The sequence below is a fragment of the Desmodus rotundus genome, chromosome 6, assembly GCF_022682495.2.
Source record: "Desmodus rotundus isolate HL8 chromosome 6, HLdesRot8A.1, whole genome shotgun sequence".
Classification (NCBI taxonomy): domain Eukaryota; kingdom Metazoa; phylum Chordata; class Mammalia; order Chiroptera; family Phyllostomidae; genus Desmodus; species Desmodus rotundus.
This window is the reverse complement of record NC_071392.1, coordinates 84,628,987-84,641,006: the sequence shown is the minus strand read 5'-3', so window position 1 is coordinate 84,641,006 and position 12,020 is coordinate 84,628,987. Positions and strand designations below refer to the sequence as shown.

Below are 12,020 nucleotides of genomic sequence, written 5' to 3'. Positions count from 1 at the left end.
GGATGTATGCACAGGGGCCTGCGGCATGTAAAGCTGATGAGAATTTTGGACTCGAGTCTCAAAAGCAATAGCAGTCTGCCCTCTTAATAAGACTGTTCTGGCAATGGTGTGCAGAACGGATTAGAAAGAGATGAGAGCAGATGCAAGGAGGACAGTTAGGAGCCATTCAGTGCGAATCCAGGGCTGGGGTGGGTTGCGGGGCCGGGGGTTGGCACTACAAACAAAAGTGGTGACAGTGAGGACAGACAAAAGAAATCAAACAAAGTAAGACGTTTAAAAGAAGCAAAGTCACGTAGAATGTATAAGCTGAATGTGGGGGATAAGGATGGAGGACAAATGGAAGATGATGATCAGTTTTTAGTTTGGGAAATCGGTCGGATGGTGAGTAGTGGTAACCACTGAAACGGGACAGGTTTGATGGGAAAGATTTTGATTTTAGTTTTTAGTCTGTTGAGGCTGAGGCACCTGTGAAGCATCCAAGTAGACAGGTTAAGTAAGCAGCTGAATGCGTATATCCCTAACCTTGTCATACAGCAGGTCCTCGCATTCTTTATATTTGTAAAAAGACGATAGAGGGAAACTTCCTCAACAAAATAAAGGCCGTACGTGACAAGCCCACTGCTCACAACACACTCAGCAGTGAGAGATTTAAAGCTTTCCCTCTAACATCAGGAACAAGACAAGGATGCCCACTCTCAGCACCTCCATTCAACACAGGATCGGAAGCCCTACACAGCAATGAGGCAAGAAAAAGAAATAAAAGGCATCCAAATTGAAAAGTAAGAACTAAAATTGTTTGCAGGTGACATAATCATATATGTAGAAAACCCTAAGGATTTCATGCGAAAAAAAAGTTAGAATAAACAAATTCAGCAAAGTTGATGATTACAAAAATAAACATGCAAAAAATCAGTTGCATTTTTATACACTAACAATGAACAATCTGCAAAGGAATTATGAAAATAATCCTATTTATGATAGCATCAAAAAGAATAAAATATTTAAGAATAACTTAACCAAGGAGACAAAAAATTTGCACACTAAAAACTACAAAAAACTGCTGAAAGAAATTGAAGACAAACATAAACGGGAAGACGTCCCAATGTTCATAAACCGGAAAACTTAAAAGTGTCCACACAGCCCAGAGTGACCTACAGGTCCACTGCAATTGCTACCAAAATCCCGGTGGCAATTTTTGCAGAAATAGAAAAAAACCCTGAAATTTACATGAAGTCTCATGGGATTCCAAATAGTCAAAACAGTCTTGAAAAAGAACAAAGTTGGAAGACTTATACTTCCTAATTTTAAAACACATTACAAAGCTACAGTAATCAAAACCATGCAGCACTGGCCTAAGGACAGAGCAACGGAACAGAACAGAGAGCCCAGAAAGAAATCCGGGCGTTCACGACCAAATCACCTCCAACAAGGATGCCAAAATGACACAACGGGGGGAAGACCAAAAATGAGTTTAAGACATAAATATAAGGCCTAAAACGATAAAACTTCTGGGAGAAAACAAGGGGAAAGCTTCATGACATTAGATTTGGCAATAATTTCTCGGGTATGACCCAAAAGCAGAGGCAACAAAAGCAAAAACAGACAAATGGAATGACAGCAAACTTAAAAACTTCTGTGCATCAAATGATACAATCAGCAGAGTGAAAAGGCAACCTATGAAAAGGGAGAAAATATTTGCAGACTTACATATCTCGTAAGGGGTTAGAGAATGCTTACAACTCAACAACATAAAACCAAGTAACTTGATTTTTTACAATGGGCAAAGGACTTAGACATTTCTCCAAAGAAGATAAATAAAGGACCAAGAAACATATAAAAAGATGTTCAACATCATCAATCATTAGAGAAATGCAAATCAAAACCACGAGATGCCCTATCTCACCCATTAGGATGGCCTCTATCGAAAACCCGGAAATAAGGAGTGATGGTGAGGATTGGTGAGGAAAACTGGGGCCCACGTGCAGCTGGTGGAATGAAAGTTGTACAGCCGATATGGAAAACAGTATGGAGGGTCCTCAAAAAATTACAAATAGAACTATGTGACCCGGCAATCCCACTTCTGAGTACCCGCCTGGAAGACTGGAAAGCAAGACCTCAGAGACACAGCTGCACACCTCAGTGTACCGTCTGAGCGTTGTTCACAGTGGCCAAGAGGTGGGAGCAGCCCAAATAGCCATCAGCAGATAAATGGACAAAGAAAATGTGCTGTATACACACAATCAATACCACTCAGCCTTAAAAAAGAAGGAAGTCCTGCCATATGCTACAACGTGGATGAACCTTAAGGACATTATGCTAAATAGGCCAGCTACATAGACAAACACCACGTGACTCCGTGTATAGGAGGAATCTAACTAAGGGGCTGAGAGTAGGAGGGAGGTTGCCAGGGGCTGGGGGAGGAGGAAGTGGGGAGTTATTGTTTAGTCGGTAGAGAGTTTCAGTTTTGCAAGATGAAAAAGTTCTGGAGATCTCTTGGGTAATAATGTGCATAACTTAACAGCAATTGCTGCACAGTTAAAAATGGTTAATGTAAGGGGTAAACTTTATGTTACGAGTTTTTTACAGTTTTTTAAAAAGGGGGGCTACATTTAAAAAGGGCAAACCGGTACCACAGCACATGGGAGAAAAGTTTGAGGACAAGAAGAGCAGCAGGACAATGGGGTTGCAGGTGGAGCGACGACCTTGAGTGTCAAAGGGGAGACCGCAAAGTGAGGCCTCCAGGCTCCCACCACGCATCAGGTTCCAGCTGTTTCACATCCAATTCTGCATGAGGCCTCTGCGGAACGTAGACTGGCACTTGCCAGGTACTGGGGGAGGGAGCCAGGGGGAGGGGGAGAGGGGAGGAATTATAGTTTAATGAGTATACAGTTTCTGTTTTGCAAGATGAAAACCATTCTGGAGAGGGACGGTGGTGGGAATGTATTCAATACCGCCAAACTGCGTACTTAAAAAAAATGATTAAGATGTTAAATTTGATGTTGTGTGTATTTTACCGAAATAAAAATTTTATAAAGAAGAGAATGAGGCCTCTGGTTTGCTGGAGACTTAATGGAACTTTTCAAACTTTTTTCTTTAATCCTCACCAGAGGATATGTTTTCATTGATTTTAGAGAGAGCGGGAGGGGGAGAGAAAACATCGATGTGAGAGAGAAGTACTGATAGCTGCCTCACATCCGTGCCCAGACCGTGCTCGAACCGGTCGGTGCCCTGACCCGGAACCCAACCAGCACCCTTTCGGTGCACGGGACGACCCTCCAACCCACTGAGCGACGTGGCCAAGACCACACTGACAAGAACTTATTATGGGACCTCTAAAGACACCCTGAACAGGGGACACAGTTATTTCCTCAAATCTTCACCTGGTAACAGGAACAGCAGCAATGCCCCGTGGTGGGAAGTTCTCCCTGACTGAGCTCGCCAAGGCCTAGCCCACCTGCTCCCGCACAGGAAACCCTCATTCCTACCGTGCCAGGAGGCACGAGGAGCTGTGTCCCCAAGTCCAAAAGGGCGTCACTCGTGCGCACGAAACCAAATGTAGATTTAACTCCTGACCTAACTGCAGATTCCACCTCTCCCAGAAACAGTCTTAATCAACCAGTCTGGGATTTTCTTCTGGTCAGGCACCAGCAAGCAATCTGTCACAGGGCCCCTCCATCCTCCGCAGATAGAAAAGGCGGGATTAAACACCCCCCCTTTCTCTCCCCGCCCCCTCCCCCAAATATCCTGGACCAAGAAAAATCCTTTCTTTTCTTTTGTTAATTGCTCCCTCCCCCCACCCTTCTTCCTATCAAAACCTTCCACTTTATACAACCCCTCTAGTTGCAAGCCTTCTAGTTGCAACATGGGACGCTGCCTGATTCCCGCATCTCTGCAGAGCACCAAAGAGACCTCCACATTTACCATTACATTTTGTTTTTAATGCAGCCTCTCCTTGAGGACTCAAGTATAGTTAGAAATGGGAGGAAAAGGCAAACATCATGAGTGTCATATTCCATTTGTTAAAACCTTTCCTCCACCCTTTTCTTTTTTATATATCACTAGGTTTAAGCTTCTTATGTCTGTTCTTTATATACCAGTTAATGGAATTCAAGTGCTTAGCATTGAGAATACTCAGAAAGAAAGCTGGGGGTGGGGGGAGTTTCATCTTCTCTGTAGCTGCAAAAAACTAGACGCTGCGCTGCATCATAAAATTATCTGACAGCGGAGAACCCAGAGCGCTCACAGAAGTATCAGCATGAATCTCCTTTCCAATGTGGGGACTTCGTCAGGAAGCCTAACTGGTCCGTGTTCTGTTTGACAAAGCAGTCATTTAAGACACCCGGATTGCATCAAAACTTGCTATATATTCAGGATGTAGCCCTTAATCCCCCAAAAGCCTGTAAATTGATTGGCTCTCTGAATAACCTATATAATTTTTATGCAAAAACTCTGTGTATTTAAATCTTATTACCCTATTAAATCAGAAGAGGCGCTCAGGCGCTTTCTCCTCCCTCTAGGCCTGAAGGCTAACAAAACCCAGGACCCTGTGGAATTCCTTACTCAAACAAAAGGTCTGACACAGTCTTTGTCTCATTTAAATGAACCCAAGCTAGAGGGATGGAGGAGGAAAGTCACACAGGCTGGAGAAAGCAGACTCAGTCAGGTCCTGCAACCACAGTGGTAAGAGATCAGGAGGCTGTAGTAAGAAACAGAAGGAGTAAAACCCCAAGGGGGCCCCAGTTCCAGTGCTGGTTTTGGTCCACTGTTAACAGGCAGGTGACTTTCTCTCCCTAGGCTGGGCTCCATTGCTTCACCTCCCCAAACCGTGGCTACAACCTACACGCACAGCAGCATCAGTGTGAGCAGCTCTGCATAGCTCCAGCTTTACACAGCTGGTTGCCGCGAGAACCCTCCGTCTCTATGGTTTTGAGACTTATTTTTTTGTACGCCACAGTGTTTTATAGAGACGTGTTGGGAACCGCCCTGCCTGGTTTCAGAAACTGTAACTCCCCATGGCTAAGGCTGAGTAAAGAGACTTGGGACTCTGAGCCACTAAGGAGACAAAGCTTATCTCCCTGGCAGGGGTGCCACCTCTGCCTCCTTTACTTCATCCTGCTTGGCCCCTGGCTGATGACTGGTTAGCCAATGACAGGTAAGATTCCTCAAGGGGGGGATGACCTAAGAAGACAGGCGTGGTCTTGAAACGGCCCACAGGGAAGGACTTGGGGGGCTATAGAAAAAGGGGGTGATGGACCCTCGCCCCTCGGCTTTGACATAACCTGAGTCCTCATTCTGTCTGCAAGAAGTCTCCTAATCTCTTGGCTACCTTACTTCCCCCACCTGACTTAAGCCTGAAACAATGCCGGAGTGGGGTGCAGCCCTGGGCAGGACAGGCAGTTCCCAGGGGCGAACAGGCCTAAGAAAGAATGCACAAAATCCTGTGAAACCTGCTTTGCTAAGAATGTCCTCAATTTTCTGATAAGGGTCCAAGCATAAAATGAGTTGGTTTCCCAAAGTTTTATGGTCCTTTAGCTAACTGACCCTGACTCAGAATAAGCCTTCATAGTTCTTTGAATGTCATCTATTGTTTGGTCATTACTGCCTGACAATGATTGATGAGCTTTACCTGTATTCCCGTGCAAATTGAACCCAACAAAAGCCCATTGAGGAACAGGCTCCTGGCCCTTCTCCTTTGAGAGATCAGCCACCTTTCCTCCCCAAGCAGATCATGTCTTGGTAGACTTATTCTCTTCTGCAGTGGATGGGGGCACTCTGCTGGCAAAGATCCCCTACAGAGACGAGCACAGCTGACCAAGATTTCACCCTCAGGCCCCCCGGGACAGTTTGGTTGCAGGAGGGAAGGTGGGTGGGCTGGGGGCTCTCAGGTAGTTACCAGTGTTTTCCGTACAGCCAGTGGCTTCCCCATGTCAGCAGGCAGACTCCAGCTGTGGTTTTCTTCCAATGACTTCGAAGCGTTTTAAAGAATACAGTCATCTTCTACAGGCAGAGAGAGAAAAAACGACACACGTGATCATCCACAGCCAGCACGTGGCGTCCCTGGGACTCTTCCATATTCACCCCTCCTTGTTCCCTTCCCTCGCTCAGCTTCCTTCTCGAGGCGTCTTGGGCCTCTGCCCATCTTCTCCCTTCTAGTCCCACAGTCGTGACCTTCTCACCTGCCCACCCAGCTTTTGAAATTCCTTTCTGCACTTCTTTGCACATGAACTCCACGTTCCCTCTCTGATCACTTTCACCTCACTGAGCAGGAGGCAGGCAGGGCAGAAAGAGAAGGAGGGAATTCCAGGCTCCTGTTTTTCCTTTCTTCTTACGGTCACTACACACTGTTTAAGGGTGCTTGGCAACCGTTGTATACGCATAAGAGACTCAACACCAAATCGGTACTGTAAGAGCTTACTCAAAATAGAGAACACTAGACCCTCAAGAGGAGAAGCAGCAGAGAACAGGCACAGAAACTCGGTGACGAGGACATGTACGTGGCTACGTGAAAATGTTCGGCTTCGCCCTGGCTGGTGTGGCTCAGCGGATTGAGCGCCAGCCTGTGACCCAAAGGGTTGCTGGTTCAATCCCTGATCAGGGCACGTGCCTGGGTTGAGAGCCCGGTCCCTGGTTGGGGGCGTGCAGGAGATAGATGTATCCCTCACGCATCAGTATTTCTCTCCTTTTCTTTCTCCCTCCTGCCCCTCTCTCTAAAAATAAATAAATAAAATCTTTGTTTTAAAAAGTTTGGCTTCCTGAGTAATCAAAGACATGCAAATTACAAAGAGCTACCACTAGTCACCTATAAAATAAAATGTTTCCAATGCTCACATTCACTGATGACAAAATGAAATGAGACAGACCCTCTCACACACTCCCGCGGGGATTAAATCAGCTCACCTTCTTCTCTAAGATACAGCGGGGTGGTATATACCCTTATTCTGCTTTTCTTCACAGCACTCACCACTTGAAGACCCTCACTCGCTAATTTGTTTGCCAGCTCCTCCCACTGGGATGTAGACTCCAGGAGAGTGAGGGGTTGCACTGTTCTGGGCACTGCTGTGCCCACCCCCTGTGCCTAAAATAAGACCTGGCTCGTAACATCTTTGCAACAAGTAACTGTTGAACATGATGAAGTTCTGGACATGCAACCCCAAAATATGACACCTTGGCATATTGAATATTTTAAGCAGAACGAGTCTGACCTCCTCCCCATTTTACCTACTGGCCTCAAACAGGTCAAAACACCCTCATGTGAAAGGTGCTCTCTTTACACCTAGAGGAAAGCATCCTTCTCTCCCAGGACAAAGGGATGTCAAGGAGAATCCTAGCAGGCAGGCCCTGCTAAGGTTCCCATTTATGACAGTTACCTCATACCCTTTATTCAGTCACACTCCTCCACTCGCCATCAAACCTAGCATGAAGTACTCAGGTCGGTTTGTCTGGGTCTTCGCTTCTTTTGAAGCCTCCCATGTCACGTAAAACTCACTCTACATAAACGTGCATGCTGTGCCCCTTCAATCTGTCTTTGTCAGGTTAGTTTCCAGACCCAGCTTCGGACCACACGAGGGTCAAGTGAAGCTTTTCCTCCCCTACATTAAACGTTTCTTCGCTAAGGATTTTTGATGTGGGAAAAACTCAAAATACAATGTTAAGTAAAATAGCAGGCTAAAAAGCCGTTTATAATTGGTATTATCCCAGTTATGTCCAAACATAAATATAAATCGGAAAAACACCAACAGAAATAAACACACAAAAACTTAAGTAGTTCTCTCTTGGTTGTGGGATAATGGGCGACATTTATTTTATTTATTAAATTACAATGTATTTTCTAAGCTTTCTAAAGTGAAATAATTTTCTAAACAGATAAATATTTAAACAGAATTTTTTATGACTATGTGTGCATGCGGTAAATAAACCAATTAAAAAAAAAAAAAGCTGCTTTCACTGGAGATTCTCCTTCTCTTGTTACTCCCTGGAACCGCAGACAAAGACTCTCTTCTGCCCTGACTCTAATCCGGTTCCTCTGAGCTCTCTGCTGGTCTCAGCCCAGCCGTGGGTTTCCCTCCGTCCTAACAGAACCCAGTTTGTGCAAGAATCCTGTCAAACTGGTTTAGCACAAAAAACCCCCTAAAAACCCACCCTTGGTTTTCTGACCACCCTGCCAGACTGAGTCATTCGAACAAGAATCCCCCTTATCCCTGGTATTTTCTCTAAGTAACTTTTCATCCACTGACCTCCCCCTGGTTCTTGGCTGTACGCCCCCACCATCCTGGAGCCCAGTCTCCCGTCCCTATGCCAACACACCCACTGCAGGGGTCTCTACAGCCATGGAGATAGATGCCTCTCCCCCGCCTCCTCAGTAAAGTTGGCCTTACCATTCTTTAACAACTGTCACGAAGTAACTGTTTTAACACCACCATTGGTTAAAATTCCTCCCAAGGCAAGATTCATCCTTATCACCAGCAACAGCGAGACCAGTACCAGAAAGCACAGCTTCCCGTTACCCAGGGGCCCCGGCCAGGTTGGCAGTAATGGAACCCAAAGGCACACCTGGTAGTAGACTGGAGGTGACACGGTGGCGCATGGTTGTGCATGGTCGGGGAGGTCTTCCCAGGAGTGACGGTGACACCGAGTCTCAAAGAATGAGGAGGAGTTGCCAAAAAGGAGTTAACGAGACGGATGTGTACAAAGGCATAAAAGATGCCAAAGTGAGCTCAGGAAAACACAAGAAAGTAGCCAGGTGTAGATAAGAACAGGGTAAGTATGGGGGAGTATCTAGAACAAGACCTCTCCAACACTAGTGAAAAAGTTGCTAAAATGCTGAGAACGTATATGAAATGCAGGTTCTTGACATCTTCCCCACCCCCCCACCCCAGACCCTGATTTCTTCTGGTTAGGCTGCCATCAGCATTTGTAACAAGTACGCCCACGCTTCTAACAGAGGTCTGCACTACACCGCTTTGAGCAACAGTGGTCAGGGGGGTAAAGGACGGGGAAGGTGGGGGAGGTCTGGAAAAGATCAGGAAGGACCTTGAATCCATGCTAGGGACGCTGGACATTATGCTGAAGATTATGAAAACCTTGAAGGGATTTAAGCGAGTGAGTGACATGATTATTATATCTGAACTATGGAAAAGGTCACTTTGTAGCAGGATGGAAAACACACTGGATGAAGCTAAGCTTAAAGCTGAAGAGAGCCAGTAGGAAGTTATTACCATAACCTCTAGTCACCAAAAGGAAGGAAGGAAGGAGCAATGGAGATAGAGGATGGATTTGGGAGATCTTTATAAAAGAGAATTTGGGCCCTGGCTGGTGTGGCTCAGTGGACTGAGCACTGGCCTGCGAACCAAAGTGTCGCTGGTCTGATTCCCAGTCTGGGGCACATGCCTGGGTTGCAGGCCAGGTTCCCAGTGGGGGGCACGTGAGAGGCAACCACACAATTGATGTTTCTCTTCCTCTCTTCCCCTCTGTCTAAAAATAAATTTAAAAAACCTTTAAAAAGAGAGAGAAAACTTGGAAGCACTTGGTGATCAATTGATTGTAGAAGGTGAGAGAACAGGAACCAAGCCAGGTTCGCACCTGGGCGACTGATTGGGTGATGACTTCAAGCATCAGATTTGGAGTGTCAGTTTCTGGAGAAAGGGGGTGTATGCACTTTAGGAGATGCTAAGCTTGAGATGGTTGTAGGGCATCCAAGTAGAAAGGATCAGTGAAGATCCAAATTGAGCACCCTGAAGCTAGGAGAAACGGGGTAGAAGATATAGATTTCAGAATGATGCGGATGTGGGATTCTTGGCTATGAAGGAGGTCAAGTTTGAGTGCAGATAAAATGATCCAAGGGTAGAGATGGAGAAGAATGCCAATAAGTCCGAGAACAATCTGAGAGTCAATGTGTCTGTTTAAAGTCACCACGACCCAATGAATAATTCGTATGTTATAAGAACAGTGGGAACATACCAGCTACCTACCCAGTGTGTTGTAAAGAGCGCTGGTTCAAAGGTCCTGAGGCCTAGACTCTAGTCGCAGCTTTGTCACTCTCTGGCAGTGAGCGTCTGGGTAAGTCATTTAGCCTCTGCCTCTCTTTCTTCATCAGTAAAATACGGGCACACCACCTGCTCTAACTTATTAGGCTGTAAGGATTATACCTGGTAGTGCTGTGAACGCACGCTCTAAATTTCTCTGTAAGCATTTAAGCTGGCATCCCCAATGTGTGATGTATCCGCTAACAATGTATATGCCTTCTAAGTACCCAAAAGAATTCTCCTCCTCCAGTCACAGTAAAAGTCTAACGTTTATATGTTCTGATGACTATTTCTAGCCTGAAAAGCAGGGTGTTCTTTCCCCTCGAGGAATTGCCAAAATCTAATTGCACTGGACCCCCTCACCTGTTCTCTCACTAGACAGTGAAGCCCTCACCTGCCGGTTCTGTCTATGGTAAAGCACCTGGAATGAATGAACCAATCAACCGACCAGACACTACTCGCCCCGTTTTGCAAATGACTAAGATGAAGCCCAAAGGAATACAATAAGGGTCAGAGAAGTCAGCGACAGCTCTGGGCGCAGAACCCAGGACAGCTGACTCCCTCGGTGACCACAGGGACCCCGCCATCCGCACGGGGTCCTCCCCGCGACCCTGGCGCTGGGCCGTCGAGGCGCGGCCCGCACCCGCGGCCCGGACGCCAGTCTCCGACCCCAGGTCCCCAGGACCGAGCGCGACCCCTGCGACTCCGCTCCGCGGCCCAGGGCTCCCCGCTCACGTCTAGTCCCAGTGCCCCGCTCCGGCCCCGCCGCACTCACCGCCGCCGGTCCGCTCGCCGCCCCGCCTTCCTGTGTGCTCCCTCAAGCGTCCTCCACGCTTCTCAGGGAAACCGCTGCCGTCGCCCTCGGGTTCCGCCCGGGTTCCTGCCGCGCGGGGACGCTGCGGTGCGCAGGGGCCGCCGCCTGGGGGCTGCCTTCATTTCTCGGGCTCTTGTTTACTCATCCATCCATCATCACCCAACTCTATTTTATGGCCTGGCACTACGTCAGCAAAGAAGAAGAAGGACTCGTGGACATGCACGACAGTGAGGTGGTTGCTGGGGGGAGGGGACCTAAGGGGACTAAGTGGTCATGGAAAAAATATATAATAAAGATTATACTTTAAAAAATAAAATAAAAATAATAAAAAAATAACTCAATGAACAGGGTAATTTTAGGTAGTGATAAGGGCCACAAAGAACATGAAACGGGCGATATAAAGGGAGCTGAGTGGGGGAGAACTATTTTAAATGAGGCCAAGTTAGGCCCCTCTGGATGAGGGGCAATTAACCTGAAACCTAAAAGGTGAGAAGGAAAAGGCCAAACAGAGATCCAGGGGGACAGAGAGCCCAGGGGAGGGAGCAGACAGTTAAAAACTCTAAAGCCTGAGGCAGTTTGACAGGTCAGGGGTCAGTGCCGGTGAAGCCCAGGGAGCTCAGGAATAAGGGTGGGATGAAGCTGCAGCAGTGGGCAAGACAGGCCATGGTGTTGAGGACTTCGGACATGAAACCAAAAGGGATGGAAAGGTGTTGAAGGGATTCAGTCCTGGGAACAATGGGATGTGGTTGACATTTAATTTTAATCTTATTTTATTTTATTGATTTTCAGAGAGAGAGAGAGAGACATTGATTTGTTGTTTCACTTATCTATCTATGCATTCATTGGTTGATTCTTGAATGCACCCTGACCGGGGATCAAACCCACAACCTTGGCGTACTGGGGCGATGCTCTAACCAACTGAGCTACCCGGCCAGGGCTTTGGTTTATGTTTTTAAATATCTCTCTGGCCACAGTATAATGAATAAATGCTAGGAAGCAAGAAAGCTACAGAGAAGCCAGGGCCAATGCTGACCAACCAACAGCACTTCCATTTCTCAGTCCCCTCCCCACCCTCACCCCGGGTGGTGTGGAGACCAACCCAGTCAGCCCAGGCTTCTTCCTTTCCTCCTCCTGCCCATTATTCTGTCAACTCAACATCTGCTAAGTGCGAGCGAGGATGCCCT

The 12,020-nt window shown here is 46.9% G+C and overlaps 1 protein-coding gene across 4 annotated transcripts in view; it reads right to left on the bottom strand.

Moving 5' to 3' along the window:
* The window catches only part of AGK (acylglycerol kinase), a 77,569-nt gene extending 66,706 nt beyond the window's left edge, over positions 1-10,863 (bottom strand). For 2 of the 4 annotated variants that reach the window (XM_053927334.1, XM_053927333.1), the window contains exons 1-2: positions 10,798-10,863; positions 5,894-5,997 (exon numbers count right to left, since the gene is read on the bottom strand). In XM_053927334.1, the coding sequence (XP_053783309.1) occupies positions 5,894-5,994 (101 nt within the window). In that variant the 5' untranslated portion in view covers positions 5,995-5,997; positions 10,798-10,863. Of the gene's footprint in view, positions 1-5,893; positions 5,998-9,968; positions 9,992-10,757; positions 10,772-10,797 lie in introns of those variants that run through there. The other 2 variants (XM_071221707.1, XM_045191148.3) reach the window with 2 other exon arrangements.
* Positions 10,864-12,020: the final 1,157 nt, after the last annotated feature.